At 62.1% G+C, this 17,537-nt stretch overlaps 1 protein-coding gene across 1 annotated transcript; it reads left to right on the top strand.

The window, feature by feature from the left end:
- The first annotated feature begins 15,244 nt into the window (after nucleotides 1-15,244).
- On the top strand, nucleotides 15,245-17,284 carry CDKN1C (cyclin dependent kinase inhibitor 1C). The gene is made up of 4 exons (XM_052662170.1): nucleotides 15,245-15,373; nucleotides 15,547-16,187; nucleotides 16,724-16,860; nucleotides 17,023-17,284. The coding sequence occupies exons 2-3, from the start codon at nucleotides 15,557-15,559 to the stop codon at nucleotides 16,855-16,857; spliced, it is 765 nt and encodes a 254-aa protein (XP_052518130.1). The 5' UTR covers nucleotides 15,245-15,373; nucleotides 15,547-15,556; the 3' UTR covers nucleotides 16,858-16,860; nucleotides 17,023-17,284.
- The last annotated feature ends 253 nt before the right edge of the window (nucleotides 17,285-17,537 follow it).

Genomic DNA, 17,537 nt, shown 5'->3' on the forward strand with positions numbered 1-17,537 from the left:
TGGGACAGGCAGCCCAGGAGCCCGCTGTGCCTGTTTGTGTGCGTGTGTGGGCATGTGTGTGGGCATGTGTGTGTGTGTATGTGTGCGTGTGTGTGTGTGGGGCGTGTGTGTGCTTGTGTGTATGTGTGCATGTGTGTGCGCGTGCGTGTGGGCATGTGTGTGTATGTGTGTGCGCGCATGTGTGTGTGCATGTGTGTGAGTGAGTGTGGGGGGGCATGTGTGTGGGGCGTGCATGTGTGGGCATGTGTGTGTGCGTGTATGTGTGTGTGTGTGCATGGGGGGGGGGGGCGTGTGTGTGTGTGTGTGAGTGCTCAGTTCTGTCCTTGTGACCCCATGGACAGTAGCCCACCAGGCTCCTCTGTCCATGGGATTCTCCAGGCATGAATACTGGAGCAGGTTGCCAGGCCCTCCTCCAGGGGATCTTCCTGACCCAGGGATGGAACCCACATCACCTGTGTCTCCCACACTGCAGGCGGGTTTTTTACCGCTGTACCACCTGGGAAGCCACGGTGCCCAAGGAGACAGGCCAAAGTCCGGCAGTTACGTGTGGAGTCAGGGGAGGCCCAGGCCTGCTGTGAGGCCTTTCTGGGAGGGGCAAGAGGGCCCTCAAGCCTCGGGGCCCTGGCTCACGCTCCCTCTCCCAGAGTGGGCCTGTGCTGGGGGCAGACTTGAGCCCAAAGGCAAGGGGGGTGGCAGGAAGGGGCTGCTATTCACCTCTCCCTTCCTCCCGTGGCACACAGGACCCGCGGGCGGCATGGGGCTGGCTGGAGCAGCGGCAATCAGATCCAGTCTGAGTATCCGTCACAACAGGCTCTGTGGGCAGGGAGCTTCCTGGTCTCGAGGGAGCTGGGAAATCCTTTCACTTCACCCGCAGCTGCACCTCCTGTGGACCTGCTCCCCCCACACAGAGCAGTCACAGCCTCCCGGCTGGATCTGAGCACAGCTGGGGAGGAGGGCTTCTCAGAGGAGGTGATCCCTCTGCAGAGTCCTGAGGACGAGCTGGAGGTGCCCCCACCACACTCCTGCTGCTTGTGATGGTGGTGAGGTAGGCGTGTGCAGGCAGGTGTGTGTGCACGTGTCTGCGCGTGTGGGAGAGGGCAGAGACGCCCAGTATGCAGGACGCACGTGGAGGTGGCTCACCGATTGCCCTGACTGCTGTGGAGCCCGGGCTCCAAGCCTGCCGCTTCTAGAAGGACCTCGAGCTGATGTGCTGATCGTGACTGGAGGGGGTGGGCCGGTCAGAGGTGTGTCTGCAGTCCCAAGGAGGGGCACGCAGACTCAGATAGGACGTGGTGACGCAGAATGAGAGTCTGCAAATCCAAGGAAGGAGGAGCTGGCAGGGTGTGTGGGTGGTGGCCGTCAGCTGAGAAGGAGCCAGGGTGTGTGCGGGGGGCGGGGTCTGGAGGGGAGAACCTCCTGGGGCTCAGTGCTCGAGGAGGTGGAGTTGTGGCTCACACACAGGTGCGGGAGGTGAGGTCTGAGCTGGAGGTGCAATAGCATGTCTCCCGGATCAAGACAGTATTTAGGGCCCTGATGCTGGAAGAGTGAAAAAGCCAGCTTAAAACTCAACGTTAAAAACAAAACCAAACCAAACCAAACCAAAGATCATGGCATCTGTCCCATCACTGCATGGCAAATAGAAGGGGGAAAAGTGGAAGCAGTGATAGATTTTATTTTCTTGGGCTCCCAAATCATTGCAGACAGTGACTGAAGCCATAAGATTTAAAGACGCTTGCTCCTTAGAAGGAAAGCTATGGCAAATCTAGACAGTGTATTAAAAAACAGAGACATCACTTTGCCAGCAAAAGTCCCTATAGTCAAAGCTGTGGTTTTCCCAGTCGTCAGGCATGGATGTGTGAACTGTACCATAAAGAAGGCTGAGCGCTGAAGAATTGATGCTTTCAAACTGTGATGCTGGAGAAGACTCTTGAGAGTCCCTTGGACAGCATGGAGAACAAACCAGTCAATCCTGAAGGTGATCAACCCTGAATATTCATTGGAAGGACTGAGGCTGAAGCGGAAGCCCCAGTAGTTTGGCCACCTGATGCAAAGATCTGACTCATTTGAAAAGACCCTGATTCTGGGAAACATCGAAGGCAGGAGGAGAAGCGGACGACAGAGGACGAGATGGTCAGATGGCATCACCGACTTTGAGCAAGCTCTGGGAGACGGTGATGGACAGGGAGGCCTGGCGCGCTGCAGCCCATGGAGTTGCGAAGGTCGGACATGGCTGAGCGACTAAGCAACAGCTCTGGGAGAGAAGCCAGGGGGTACTGATGGGGGTGCCGTGGACCTGTGCCTGTTACTCTGGCTCTTCCCCAAGGGCTCACCTCAATGTCACCTCTTCAGGGAAGCCAAGGAGGTTTTGGCTGGAGCAGGACCAGGGCTGGGGGCAGGTCTCCAGGACAGCTGATCTTCCCAGCCCAGGTGCCGAGGAACCTACCAGAACTGGAGTCTGTGACATAGACTTTGGGGACTGCAGTCTGGGCAGGGACTTCTTGGAGGAGGGAGCAGGGACTGTGCCTTGTGTGGGTTCCCGCTCCCCTGTGGGTGGGGTCCTGGGACTGAGCCTTCAGGACTGGATCTGACCATGTCCCCGGCGGAGGGGCTGCCAGCCGCCGGGGGCTTCTCTGCTGGCCTCTCGTGATGCGGGGTGCCCTGGATCCAGGGTCCAGGCAGAGGCAAGGCTGCAGAGGCCTGGAGTCCCAGCTCTCACCCACTGGCTCTGCCCCACTCCCAGCCCAGTGCTAGGGTGCAAGGGCCCACATGGTGGGGTGGGGGGCCACTCCCTCCAGGGGCTCTTGCTGGCCGATGGCCACAACCGAGAGAGGAAGACAGCTTTGACGGGGAAGCACGGTGTGTAGGCTGCTGGAGGTGGCATCCAGGCCAGAGGCCTGCAGACCGGAGGCCCTGGAGCCCTCAGATGACCGCTGGGGTACACTGTGTGATGGCCACGCGCTCCTATGACCAGGGGACCCTGCTCTTGAGACCCTCAAGGAGGTGCTGATGGCCCCAGCTTGCCTGGGGCCTGGGGCTTCCCATGTGCAAAGAGGAACCGTCCTGGACAACCAGGACTACCCAATTATCCTGCCTCTCAGGTCCCTGGAAGCCAGACAGACTCACACTGGGCTTTGACTACATGAAGGACTGGGGGACGCTGGGGTGGGGGGCAGCCCAGGCGGCAGAGTGGGGGTGGCATGGTAAGGTCGCAGGCCCCATCTCCAGGGCCCTGGGGTTCTGTAGGAACTGCAGCCTCAAGGGAGGGGTGTCCATCCAGGAGAGCCAGGGGCAAGTGGCCGGCCGCCAGTGGTCAGGCATGGGCGATGGTGCGAGGGCCAAAGGGCAACGTGGAAGCAAAAGATGAGCCTTCCAGCTTCACAAGAAAGCAGGGCTCAGAGGGAAGAGCCACACACCTGTGCACCAGGCTGGGAGCGGAGAGGGCCCGAGGCAGGACACGCGGTCTGGACGCATCCCTCTCCACGTGCTCCGGGTGTCACTGCCCCTGAGACAGGCACAGGCCTGAGGGACTTGGAGGGAGCTTGCTCTCTCTCCCCAAGGACCACCTCCTCCCGTCCTGGGCCCTCATCTCCTGCTAGAGGGGACCGCCATGTTCTGACCATCCATCCCACGTCCGCGTCTCCCGGAACCTCTGCCCATCAGGAACTCAGCAGAGAATCCAGGGAGAAGCAGGGAGACTTCTAGGACCCAGAAGAGAAGCCACAAACCCCCGCAGCCCTGCTTACCCTAGAGCCCCGCCCTGGCCAGCACCGGTCCCCTCCTGCTGCCGGACGGCAGTTCCAGGGAGCCTGGCCGTTTGGGTTCCGCTGGGGGCAGCCACGCTGACGGCTCCAGGAGTGGCAAGCAGTAGCTGCCCATCTCTGCTCTGGGCACCCTGGGACCTGTTGGGTAGGTTTCTAGGGCCCCTGCTGCCTTCTGTCCCTGGGCCTCTGGTTGATGCCCAGCTCGGGGGTGGCCAGGTCTCACACGCATTTTGCGAATGGGAATGCCAGCTACGAGGGATGAGCTGGGCCTCTCTCTCTGCCCCTGCCACCCTGGGACTCAGCCCTGCCGGATGAACCAGTGAACACAGTCAGGGCACCAGTGGGACACCCTGGTCCAGGCCTTCATCTGACAGTCAAGGAAGAGGGCTCTGCAAGGCCATGGAGCCAACAGTGGCCAAGCGGGGGCCAGACCTGCTCTTCAGGCAGCCCTGCTGGGCCAGCATGTCCACGGCTTAGCTGGCCTGGACAAGCGTCTCATCCTCTCAAGCCTCAGCTTCCCCATCTGTGAAATGGTGTGTGTTCTCAATCGCTCAGTCATGTCCAATTCTTTGTGGGCCCATGGACTATAAACTGCCCGGTTCCTCTGTCCATGGAATTTTTCAGGCAAGAATATCGGAGTGGGTTGCCATTTCCTCCTGCAGGGGGTCTTCCTGATCCAGGGATCAAACCTGAGTCTCTTGTGTCTCCTTCATTGCAGGCAGATTCTTTTTTAAAAAAGTATGTTTATTTACTTTTAATTGATTGATGATAGCTTTATAATATTGGTTTCATTTCTGTCATTCATCCACATGAATTAGCCATCAGTGTACATATGACAGCCTTCCCAGTGGCTGAGCGGGGAAGAATCTTGCCTATAGTGCAGAAGTTGCTGGAGAGGCAGGTTCCATCCCTGGGTCAGGAAGATCCCCTGGAGGAGGGCAGGGCAACGCGCTCCAGTATTCTCGTCTGGAGAATCCCACGGAGAGAGGAGCCTGGTGGGCTACAGTCTATAGGGTTGCAAAGCGTCAGACAAGACAGAAGTAGCAGGCACGCATGTACATATGTCCCCTCCCTCTTGAAACTCTCTCCCACCCTCTACCCCTTCCCACCCCTCTAGGTTGTTACGGAGCCCTGGTTTGAGTTCCCTGAGTCGCACAGCAAATCCCCACTGGCTGTCTATTTACACACGTTAGTGTAGACGCGTCCCTGCTGCGCTCTCCACTCACCTCACCCTCTCCCCACCGTGTCCATGCGTCTGCTCTCTCTGTCTGCGTCTCCATCGCTGCCCTGACGGCAGCACCATCTTTCTAGACTCCACATGTGTGAGTTAACATTCATCCTTCTCTTTCTGACTTACTTCACTCTGTATAATGGCTCTAGGCTCATCCACCTCGTTAGAACTGACCCAGATGCGTTCCTTTTTATGGCCGAGTAGCATTCCATCCTACGTATGTACCACAGCCTCTTTATCCATTCAACCGTCCGTGGACACCTAGGTTGCATTCTCGTCCTCGATATTGAACAGAGCTGCAGTGGACACTGAGGTACATGTGTATTTTTCAGGTCTGGTTTCCTCGGGGCATATGCCTGGAAGTGGGATTGCTGGGTCCTATGGTGGTTTTGTTCTTGGTTTTTAAAGGAATCTCCGTACCATCTTCCACAGTGGCTGCATCAATGCACATTCCCACCAGCAGTGCAAGAGTGTCCCTTTTCTCCACACCCTCTCCAGCACTTGTTGTTTGTGGGTTTTTTGACGATGGCCATTCTGACCAGTGTGAGGTGATATCTCCTTATAGTTTTGATGTGCAGTTCTCTAATAATGAGCGATGTTGAGCATCTTTTCATGTGTTTATTAGCCATTCATATGTTTTCTTTGAAGAAATGTCTGTGTAGGTCTTCTGCCCACTTTTTGATTGGGTGGTTTGTTTTTCTGCTATTGAGTTGTATGAGCTGCTTGCATATTTTGGAAATTGATCCTTTGTCGGTTGTTTTGTTTGCTATTATTTCCTCCCATTCTGAGGGTTGTCTTTTCACCTTGCTTATACTTTCCTCTGCTGTGCAAAACTTTAACTAGGTCTCATTTGTTTGTTTTTCCTCTTATTTCCATTACCCTAGGAGGTGGGTCATAGCGGATCTTGTGACTTCTGTCCACAATGTTCTGCCTGTGTTTTCTTCCAAGAGTTTACAGTTTCTGGTCTTATATTTCGGGGCTTCCTTGGGGGCTCAGGGGTAAAGAATCTGCTTGCAGTGCAGGAGCCGAGGGAGACGTGGGTTTGATTCCTGGTTTGGGAAGATCCCCTGGAGGAAGGCATGGCAACCCACTCCGGTATTCTTGCCTGGAGAATCCCATGGACAGAGGAGCCTGGCAGGCTACAGTCCACGGGGTCACAAAGAGTCAGACACAGCATGCGTGGTCTTACATTTAGGTCTTTAATCCATTTTAAGTTTATCTTTGTGTATGGTGTTAGGAAGTGTTCTAATTTCGTTCTTTTACGTGTAGCTGTCCAGTTCTCCCAGCACCACTTACTGGAGACTGCTGCTGCTGCTGCTAAGTCACTTCAGTCGTGTCCGACTCTGTGGGACCCCATAGACAGCAGCCTACCAGGCTCCACCGTCCCTGGGATTCTCCAGGCAAGAACACTGGAGTGGGTTGCCATTTCCTTCTCCATAGCATGAAAGTGAAAAGTGAAAGTGAAGTTGCTCAGTCATGTCCGACTCCTAGCGACCCCATGGACTGCAGCCTGCCAGGCTCCTCTGTCCATGGGATTTTCCAGGCAAGAGTACAGGAGTGGGGTGCCACCGCCTTCTCCGATTGAAGAGGCTACCTTTTCCCAATTGCATATTTTTGCTTCCTTTGTCAAAGATAAGGTGCCCATAGGTGTGTGGGTTTATCTCTGAGCTTTCTACCTTGTTGCATTGGTTTATTCTGTTCCCGTGCCAGTACCATACTGTCTTGATGACTGTGGCTTTGTAGTATAGCCTATACCTTTGTAGTATATACCTGAAATCAGGTAAGTTGATTTCTCCAGCTCCATTCTTCTTTCTCTCAAGACTGCTTTGGCTATTTGAGGTCTTTTGTGTTCCCACACGAATTGTGAAATTTTTTGTTTAGTTCTGTGAAAAACGCCATTGGTAATTTTATATGCGGGTGGATTTTTTACTGCTGGGCCAAAGGGGACAATGCTGATTCCTCCCTCGTAAGATACATATGCGGGTTTAATGGAGCAATTTGCACGCAAGTTGCGTGGCTGGGGGTGGCTGCCTGGCACAGAGTGGGCGTGCTGCCAGCAGTAGCTGGGTCCTAGCCAGGGCCACTGCTGAGCGTCAGGCATGTGTGCGGTGGGTTGGACAGCCTGAGCGTTAGCTGGAGGCCCACCAGGCACGACGATCTGCATCCACAGTCACCTCTGGGTGGGGCGGGGTCCCAGCTGCTTGTTACGTAAAGACCGCTTCATCCCGTCTGACGATTTATTGGGGAACCGCACATGACTGGGTGGTGCAGATGCTTTAGCTGAGGTCTGAGTCACACTGCCAGCCCGTGTCCCTGGGCTCGGAGCGAACGTCCAGGTTTTATTACAAAGGCAGCCAGTGGGGTCCTCAGGGCTCAGCTGTGCCTTGCCCTTCCACTAGGTCTGGAGGGAGAGACCCACCGGGAGGCTGCTGGCCCTTCTCAAGCAGGGCCTGCTAGGCCAGGCACACAGACACGGCCTCTGAGCCTCTTCAGGAGCCACGCAGATGAGAAAGTGAGGTACAGAGTGGTCACCCATTCTTCCTTTGCCCCAGGAGGAGGCGGTCACTCTGCCCAGCTTCGAAGCCCACAGATCTGCCCCCGCCCGGTTCCTCCTGCTGTGTGAAGCCTACCAGCAGGGAGTAAAGTGGCAGAGGTGGAAAAGCCAGATGCCACCAGCAGGAATCCGGGATCCCCGGCACTCTGGGGGCAGCTGTGGCTGGTGGCCAGACCCCTTGACCCCCAGCAAGGGCCTGCTGCTTCTCACCTGCCACCTGTGCTCCAAAATCATGAGGCGCCGTCCTCCTGATTCCCCCTGCCTTCCACCTGCTGCCACCCCAGGCTCCTGGAGCCCTCAGACCTGCTGGGGCCCCCAGCCCCCAGCCTGGGGCCCGGTCATTACCCGCTTGACTGCCTCTCTCACCTCGTTCCCAGGCGCTGGCACCTGCCTCCACCACTCAAACTACAGGAGCCTGGACCCCCAGCTAGAAAGCTCCGGTGCTCCCTGAGCCTTCAGGATGAAACCAGTCCTGAGCCAGACGGAGCCCCGGGCCCTGCGAGCCAGCCCTCTCCAGCCCCCACCCGGCCCATGCCCATCTCCCTCTGCGGGGCACCAGCCGAGGTGGGCTGGGAATGCCCGGCCCCTTCCCTGCCTGAGGCCCCCTCCCTTCCCAAGCAGCTCCTCCTCGTCCCAGACCTGGACTGGCCCCTGCTGGGGGCTCCTGCTGGAGCCCGCATCTCCCCCTCATCGCACGACCCCTCCCCCAGGAGCTGTGGAGGATCGGGGCTTGTGCCTGGTTGTGAGTGGCTTGGATGTGGATTGCAGGCCTTCCCTGGCGGCTTGCAGGCTTCCCTCGGGGTGTAGGCTTATTTTCGGGTGTGGACAGCTGCTGGAGAATGCGGGGAACGCACGTCCTCTCAAGCTTGCGTCTTATCTGTTGCTCCCCAGTCAGATGCTCCCGCCTAAGGGGCCCGCATGTGCCCACATGGCTCCAGGCCCTGGCTCCCAGCCCAGAAACAAGGGTTATGATTACTGATTTGGTTGTTGATGTTATTAGGTGGATCAGAGTTCAGTTCGCAGACCAGGGGTTGAACCCAGGCATGTGCCAGGGAAAGCGCCCAGTTCAAACCACTGGGCCACCAGGGAGCTCCCCAGCTGCGCTTCAGGAGGGAGGGCCACGTGCAGTGGCTGCCCAGGCCCTGCAGCGGGCGCCAGGCATGCCTTAGAGGGGGCTCAGACCAGCGGCCCCAGTGGAGGGGGCGAAGGCAGGGGCGCTGGGGTGAGGCCTGGCCCCTGATGGGAAGAAGAGAAGGAGGGGGAGGTAATGGGGTGGGGGGGGGGGGGTGCAGCAGGGAAGGAGGGAAGGAATGGGAGGAAGGGAAGGGCAGGGTCAGACCTGGGGAAGGGGGGTGGGGAGGGCAGCAGGGCCTCACCTGGGGTCTGTGGCCTCTGCCTCCCCACTCCCTGCCCCTGCCCCTGCCCCTGCCCCTGCCCCTGCCCCCTGGCTCCTGCCCGGCCCTGGAGACAGGGGAGGCCCAACACTACTTCCCACGAAGGTGTGAGTGACACCTAGGGGTGCGAGGTCGGTTTTGAAACTGAGGCTTCCCCACTCCACAGACTTGGCCGGCCACACTGGGCAGACCCCCACCCCAACCTCAGACTTGAGACTCAGGGGTCACAGGGGATGAGGCCCTTGTCCGAGCCACCCACAGGGTGAGGAAGGGGCAAGGTGCGCAGGCGAGGGCGCGGCCGGGGCTGGGGCGCGGCTGGGGTCCCGGTGCGCTCTGGGCGGGCTGCCGCGGACGGCCGTGCCGCCAGTGGACACCAGGGGGCAGCAGGCCTCCAGTCTCGGGCTTCGGGGCCGCGGAGGCCGGGTGGGGAGGGGGCCGGGGCCCCGGGCGCCCGCTCACGTGCAGGACGGGGCCCCCTCGCCTCAGCCCCTCTGCCGGGGCCATCGTGGGGCGGGGGGAGGGGGGCGGGACAGACACCCCTGGCGCCGAGCGCCCGCTCTGCCCAGCCCTGGTCTCAGGGGAGGGCTGGCTTTCACCTTCTGACCCCTGTCCTGATCAGCTGCTGCGCTCACCTTGGAAACTCGCCCGGGGGGAGTTGGGGAAACGTGAAGAAAGAGTGGACGGGGGGAGGGGACGGATGGCGAGAGCGGCAGCGGCTCCTGCATCGGGCTGGCCGCCCAGTACCGGGTCAATACTAGTGCTCAGCGGGGTCTCAAACGAGGTCTGTCTGAGGCCCGGAACCCGCTCTCTTTTGGGGTGACGGCAGACCAGGTCCTGCTGGAGGGCGGGGCGGGGGGAAGCGCTCACACCTCCTCCCTGGCATTTCAGCTCCTAAACCAGGTGGGGTGGCGGAAGCAGGGAGGGAGGTGGGTCCCCGGTGTACCCGGGTGGACAGAAGATGCTCACGGGGGACCCCACTAATTCAAGAAGACGAGACAGGAAGTGGGGGGCGTCGTGGGCCTGAGGTCTGGGGGTTGGGGCAGCTTATTCCCGAGGCAGGACTGTCCAGTCTCTCCTGCGGGCGAGGAGGGGAGCCTGGTGGGGCTCAGAGGTGACCACAGAGGGGATCTGAGGGGGGCCCCGGGACCCTCCTCGGTGCCTGCCCCTTGCCCCAGGACCCCCTCCTCAGCCCTGGGAGGCTGTCTGGAGCCTTGGGTGACCAGGGTCTCCGGGGGCCGTTCAGAACTGAAGCCAGAAAAGTCCGCAGCAAGGTGGGGACGAGGGATCCCCCTGCCTGAGACTCCGGGGAGAGGGCGGAGAGCCGCCCCGGGCTACTTTGGAGTTGGGGCTGGGGCGCTCTGGGGCCCAGGACTGCTCCTGTTCCCCCTACTCCCCGCCCAGGGCTGCCCAGTCTCTCCCGCCGATTCGGGGGAGGGGGGCGTGAGGACCCCGGCCGGACCCCCGAGCACAAGGCCGTCCCTGTAATCGGAGCTTCGGATTCGCATCGTGCCACTTGTGGACGCGTCAGCGGAGGGAGGCCGGCACCTGCGGAGGACGTGCCTGGCAGCGGCCCGAGAACAGCCCGTCCTGGGGGGGCCGGGGGCGGGGCGAGCCAAGCGCGGGAACTCGGTGCGGGAGGGACAGCCTGGCCGCGCGGGCGCTGGGCGCCGGCCAAGTGCGCCGGGAACCCTCCTGAGCAGGCGCGCGGGCGCAGAGCCGGTCGGGCCGCCCATCGCTGGGGGCTGCCGGTTAATCTGTAACTCTCCATCCCCCTTGGAGGCCCCATCTTACAGAAGAGGGAAGGTGAGGCTTAGAGGGGCCTGCGGGGCCGGCCCGGGGCCTTGGTGCGGTTCGCTACTGCGGGATGCGCCTTGACGCCCCAGGCACGCTGCGTGGGCTGGTGGAGGGCCTTGCCCTGGTGGGCGCCAGGTGGTCAAGCTAAGACAAACATGGAGGAAGGAAGACTTGACCCAGCAGGAGCATGGTCACCTCCCTGGTGGGATGAACCTTAGGGGTCAGCCACCCCTGCAGGGCTTGGCAGCCATGTCAGGGGAGGTAACCTGTGGGCTCTTCTTTCCTCTCCTGCTTTCCTGCCTACCAGACCCTCAGAGGAGTCCAGGGGGCTGGGCCAGGGGCACGAACCAGCTGCCCTTGGGCGCTGGGTGACCACAGGCAGTGTGCTTAACCTGTCTGAGCCCTGGGCTCCCCTCTTGGAAAGTGGGCATCCAAACATCTCCTTCTGCAGGTTCTGGAAAGGGTTATGAGGCAAGGTGCCCAGCCGGGGTGCAGGGCAGGCTGGAGGTCGCTGACAAGTGCGGCGGGGGAGGTGCACAGAGCAGAGCAGTCACCTATCTCACAGATTCTAAACTAAAAAGTACAATTCCAACGTGAGCTCCGCGTTCACCGTGTCCCTCCAGACTTCTCAGATGGGGCACCTCTCTGGATAGCAGTTGGGGAGCTACTGGGAGGGGCACAGACACAGAGAGGCCCAGAAGAACTGCGGGGGATGACCCCCCCAACACACACTGGCCCAGTGGGACCCCCGGGGAAAGGGGGGTTGGGGGCAGCTAGAGGGGCGGCTGGTGGGGGACTCGGCCAGCAGGGGGCAGCATGCGGCTGAGAATGGCGCTTTCCAGGCACCAGGCACCAGGCTCCCACTTAAGTCCAGAAGAGCTCCCACTCCCAGCCTCAGCCTCCACAGCTGTAAACAGAGCCCACAGCACCCATGACTGCCTGCGGGCCTCTGTGAGGACTAAACCCCGCCGGGGCCTTGACCACTGTAAGCTGGAGCAGGCCCTTGGATCTTCCCCAGCCTTCGCTCCTCACCTAGACTGTGCCCACCTGGGTGTACCCGGGCCATCAATGGGAGTCGGGGGAACCGGTGTCTGTCGCAGACACCCCTCATTTTCACAGTGGCTGAAAATGCTATAAAAGTTCATTTCACACTCCCAAGATGGTCAGGTGGGTGTGCAGAGGGCGCTGCTGGGGCGGGGGGAGTCCCACGCTGGGGGGGCTTTCGGGGCTCCTGCCCGGAGGCAGAGGATTGCCCTGTGGGCCTGGTGGGGAAGCGGCCCCTGCCCACGTTCTGTAGCCTCCCCCTGCCCCCACTCCCGGACACTAAGGGTTTGAGGAGAACCACGTGGTTCAGTGTGCTTAGAGCAGAAGGCAGAGGTTTGGTGAGCTCGCAGCTTTTCCTGTGCCTTCCTCGGTTGGCCCAGGCGAGAGCTACAGTGATGTAGGATGCCAGCAGGGGGCCCGGTGCTTAGGCCTGCCACCCCGGCCCCCTCACCCCCTCATCCCCGCTGTAAATAGGCTCTGCTCCCCTCCCCTCTTGCAGGATTTGGGGGCGAGAGTAGCCACACCCCTCCCAGTTCTGATGTCTGTACAAACCTTGTTCCTTTTCGCTTGCTCGCTTCCTTCGGCTACATTTTTAATTACAAAAGTAGAGCCTGGTTGTTGTACCTAGATAGATGCTCGCTCTCAGAGGCTGTGGGCCTCTTCTCAGGGCAGAGCTCAGCTCCCCCTTACCCTCCATCCCAGGTTCAGGGAGGGATCTAGCCCACTCCTGGGACCAGCAGGCTCAGTAGGCCAGTGGGTACCACCCTGGGTCAAATTCTAGATCCCAGACTCAGAAAATCACCTCCCTGCACTAATAAGGTGGCCCAGAGAGGAGGTGTCCCCACGGCCCCTGGAGAAGTGTTCAGTAGGAAGTCAGAAGCCTGGCTGCTCTCTGCTCCCTCCCCTGTAGGACAGGTGGGGCTCAGCGAGGGGGGCCCCTGGGAACCATCCTGCTCAGGGCTCAGCTGCCCGAGGGCTACACGGCTGCGGCGCTGTGTGACCTGGCGAGATGGCATACCCACCCCCGTCCGTGGAGATCAGGCTCTGAGTCACAGGCTGCTGGGCTTGTCACAGTGGAAGCCCTGGGGCCCACCTGCCTGGACTCAGCTGGCACCCGTGGAGGTGTCCTGTGTGCCCCGAAGTGGGTGGGGCGGCCCTCCCACGCCGTCCCCTGACGGTGCATGCAGAGGGCGGGTCACGTGGAGGCCTGGTTTAGGACCAGATCCCGATAATCTACCAGGCGCGTGCTAGGCCTTAGCCCTGTGGGGCCCTGGGCAGGCAGGTGCTCACACCAGGAGGCAGTCCCCGGGGGTCCAGAGCGGGGCTCGGAGGGTGGCGGCTTCTCAAAAGGAGACAGTCTGGAGACAACGCCTGGGCTGGGGGCTGGCCCTTCCCTGGCCTGTCTTCCTGGATGGCTGGAGCCGGGGCATCCTGACCCAGTGGGAAATCCTCGGGGCGAGGGCACATGGTTCCGCATTGTGTGTTCACTGCCCGCTGTGATCTGTGCATACGGCCTCTGGGGAGGCTGGTGCGGCTGTGGCACTCGGGTGGGGCGAGGCCCAGGCTGGGAGACACGAGCCCCGCCCAAGGGATCCACAGGGCCAGGGCAGCCTTTGTCATCTTGTTTTTATTTTCCCGAAGGTAAAAACGTGCAGTATCTGTACTTGCTGTGGGAAATTTGGACTAGAGTGTACAAAAAAGAATAAAGAAATTGACACAAAGCATCAACTTAGGTCTTGCTCTCCAGAGCCAAGAGTGGTGCCCTGTCCCTCAGCTGGGTTGATGCCCCTCCCTTCAAACCTTGCCTCCCCTGAGCCACCTCCGGGGCGTCTGCAAGTGTCATTCCCCGAGTGTCCCGGAACCCACGGGACCCTGTGGGGGAGGCAGACAGGTGGGGTTGGGCCAGCCTCCTCTCACCTCCTTCCCTGGGCCCTGGGCTCCCCCGGGTTCTGCTGGGCCCTGCAGCAGGCACCTGGCAGGTCACATCCCTGCCTGGGCCGCAGGAGGCACTTCCTAGGCTCTCAGCCCCAAGACGGGCTGGGCCCAGGCGCAGCAGATGAGTGCGATGGTCTCCTGTGACCCGGCTCAGAGAGCACCAAGGAGCGGGAGGCAGGCGGTCATGACCCTGCCTGGCAGAGCCTTCCCTTTCTGGGCTGGCCTCTCGGCCTGCCACTGTGGTTCGGCGCACTAGCATTCTTAGGGGTGTACTTTTCAACTAACAATGTTTATGGGCGCAAATGAAGGGGTGCTAGCCTTCCAGGATGGAGGAAAAGAGGTGCAGCTCTGGAGCAGAGCTGACTGCCCGCCCGTAATTTGGGGTTTCCCTTGGTGACAGAGATAGGGTTGGCCCAGAGGGTCAGCATTCAGCATAGGCAGTCAGGGGCCCAGGCTGGGCAGGGCCAGACCACCCCAGTGGAGAAGCCTCCAGTGCCCTGCCCACTGTCGAGCACTACAGCCTCTAGCCAACCAGCCTGGGCAGTCTGGAACCCCCGTCTCTGGCCAAGCCCTATGCAGCTGAGCACCCAGTTAGTGACGTGATGATGGGCACAGCCAGTTTCCCATCCACGGAGCAGGGTGGGTGGCCTCAAGAGCTAGGGTCTTCAGACTCTGGCCCCAGACGATTACAGCTGGCCCTCAAGGTGTCCGCCACTTTGCCCTCGGAGAAAACAGGGGAGCAGAGCTTTCCCCCGCCGGGTCCCAGTGCCCTCTTCCTGTTAGCGCGAAGGCCTCGGGTCTACGGGTGTTAGCGCTCCAGGTGCGCGGAACCCCTGCAGGGACACAAGCCTTGGGCGTGGCTGGCCGCGCGGGGGCAGCCGAAGACCCCCTCTAGCTCCAGTCAGAGACGAGCTGTCCGCGGCGGCTTAAAGGCCCGTCAACTGGCACCGGAGGCCCAAGGCCGAGCGCAGGCGGCCGGGCTGGACGACCCCCGGGGGGCCAGTTGGGCCAGGCTGCACGCCGGTCCTGCCGGGGGGTCGTCGCCCGCCAAGCCCGAGAGGGCGCGCAGGCTGGGGTGGGGTGGGGGGTCCCGCGCCACCATCGCCTAGCAGCCCCCGCCTCGCAGACAAAGGAGCCGGCGGGGGGCGGGGGCGGGGGGTGGGGGCCGGGGGGGATGGGGCGAGGGGGCGGGACGCCGCGGTGTCACGTTACCGCCCGCAGCGCCCTTTAACTCCGGCCCCGCCCCGCGCCCCGCCCCCACCCCCGCCGCCGCGCGCGCCCCGCGGCCTGCCAATCGGCCCTCGCGCCCCGCCCCGCCCTCGGGTGGGTGTGTGCGCAGGGCCAATGGGCGGCGGGCGGGGGCCGGGCCGCCGGAGGGGCGGGGGTAGCGCGGCGCCGGCCAATCGCCGCGGTGTTGTTGAAACTGAAAATACTACATTATGCTAATTGCATCAGGGCCCGCGCGCGGGGGGGTGGGACCCTCGCGTATAAAGGGGCGCGCGAGGACTGGGCGTTCCACAGGCCAAGTGCTCTGCGCTCGGTGGGTGCCAACCAGGCCAGAGCCAGCCGAGCGAGCGAGGACAGGCACAGAGGGGGCGCGGCCGGCGGCCGGACGACACCGCGAGCGAACCTCAGGAGCAGTCAGCGGCCCGACAGCCAGGTAGCCGCCGCGGCACACTCCCAACGCGTCCCTGTGCAAACGCAGACTCCCGCTGCGCGGGGTCTCACTTGCGCGCGGCCCCCGCCCTATTTCCCTCCCCTCCTCCTTTCCCTCTCCTCTCCTGCCTCCCGGCCCCCGCAGCCCCCGGACACGTCGGACGTGTGTCTCCGCAGCGCATTGGCAATGGAGCGCCTGGTCGCCCGCCGCACCTTTCCCATGATCGCGCGCACCAGCGCCTGCCGCAGCCTCTTCGGGCCCGTGGACCACGAGGAGCTGGGGCGTGAGCTGCAGATGCGCCTGGCCGAGCTGAGCGCCGAGGACCAGCGTCGCTGGGACTACAACTTCCAGCTGGACATGCCACTGCGGGGCCCCGGGCGCCTGCAGTGGACCGAGGTGGACAGCGACTCCGTGCCCGCCTTCTATCGCGAGACGGTGCAGGTGGGGCGCTGTCGCCTGCTCCTGGCGCCTCGTCCCCGCCCGGACGGCGCGGTCAATAGCCCGCCTCCCGGGCCGCCGGCCGATGAGTCCCTCGACGGCCTCGGGGAGGCGCCGGCGTCGCCGTCCAGCGGCCCGGCCGTAGCGCCTGCCCAGGCCGCGGCCCCGGCGCCTCAGGAGGGCGCTGAGCAGGAGGCGGTCCCGCCGCCGCGCAGCCAGGAGCCCCAGGCCGAGCCGCCGCACTCAGGGATTTCGGGGCGCCCCGCGCCAGGCACTGCCGCCGCTGCCACCAACACCGCCGCCAGCGGCGCCGCTGCTGCCACCACTGCCGCCGCCGGAGGCGCCGCGATCAAGAAGCTGTCCGGGCCTCTCATCTCCGGTGAGTCCCGCGCGGCCCCGCCCCGGCCCGGCTCGGCCCTGCTTTGTCCGGCCGGCCGGGTTCCCCGGCCCTCGGGGGCCTCGCTTGGTCCCCGCCTCCTCCGTGGCGTTAAAGGGCCCTCAGCGCGCGCGGCGAGGCTGCCCCTGCACCCCGTCCCCACCCTGTGGTCGTGCTCTCGAGAGGTTCGCACGGGAGGGTTGGGAGGGCGCGCCCTGGTCCCCTCCGAGCACGATCCTCGCCGAGGCCGCCGAAGCCCCTCCTCGGGCGCGGCCCGGCGCCGCGATCGCGGCGCGGAGGGGGTTAAGCGCGGCGGTAGCCCCGGGGGGCTTGGCCGCGGGACAAGGGGAAATGCTTACACAGCGCATTGCGCGGCGACGTAAACAAAGCTGACCCGCCGCGGACCTCGGCGCGGGCGGGGACGGCGCCCCCACCGCGGCCCGGCAGCCGCCCGCGCGCCCCCCCCACCCCGCCCAGGCCCCCTCTCAGGCTCCCCGGCCCGCCCCGCCATGACCGGCTACGCGTGCTGTCGCCCGCAGACTTCTTCGCCAAGCGCAAGAGACCCGCGCCCGAAGCCAAGGCGTCGAACGAGGTTCCCGCGGGATGCGCCGCGCCTGGCGCCGCTCCAGCCGTCGGCTCGGCTGAGCAAACCCCGCGCAAGCGGCTGCGATGAGAGGTGAGGGCGGCGGCCGCGGCGGGGGGGGGGGGGGTGGGGGGGGTGGGGGGGGGTGGGGGGGGGCGGGGGGGGGGGGGTGGGGGGGGTGGGGGGGGCGGGGCGCCCCGCGCGGTCCTCGAGGCCCCTCTGTCGCCCCTCGCTCACCGCACTTTTCTCCCGTAGCCTCGTGCCCAAAGAGCCCTGACGGAGCCCGTTGGGCAGCGGACAGGAGAGGAGCGCTGGGCCTCGGCTGGGACCGTCCATGTAGCAGCAACCGGCGGCAGCTGCCGCGAGCAGCGTTCGGTTTCTTGTTTAAAGTTTGACAACTGTGCAATGTATTAATAACGTCTTTTATATCTAAATGTATTCTGCCCAAGGAGTACACTGGTCCCAAGGTGTAAAGCTTTAAGAGTCATTTATATAAAGTGTTTAATCTCTGCTGAAACTCAGTGCAAAAAAAATGAAAAAGACAAAAAAAAAGGAAAAAAGAAAAAAAACCTGTATATTTGTACAAAAAGTTTTTAAAGTTATACTAACTTATATTTTCTATTTATGTGGAGGCGTGGGCCGCTCTGCCACGCCGCAGCTCGGTTATTGGTTATGCCAAAGGCACCTCACTCGCATCTGGTTATCAGCAAATGTAAATTTATTTTTTATAGCGTATTCTGGGGGAGGGGGTCACTCACAAGCTATAGCTG

The sequence above is a fragment of the Budorcas taxicolor genome, chromosome 25, assembly GCF_023091745.1.
Source record: "Budorcas taxicolor isolate Tak-1 chromosome 25, Takin1.1, whole genome shotgun sequence".
Taxonomy (NCBI): domain Eukaryota; kingdom Metazoa; phylum Chordata; class Mammalia; order Artiodactyla; family Bovidae; genus Budorcas; species Budorcas taxicolor.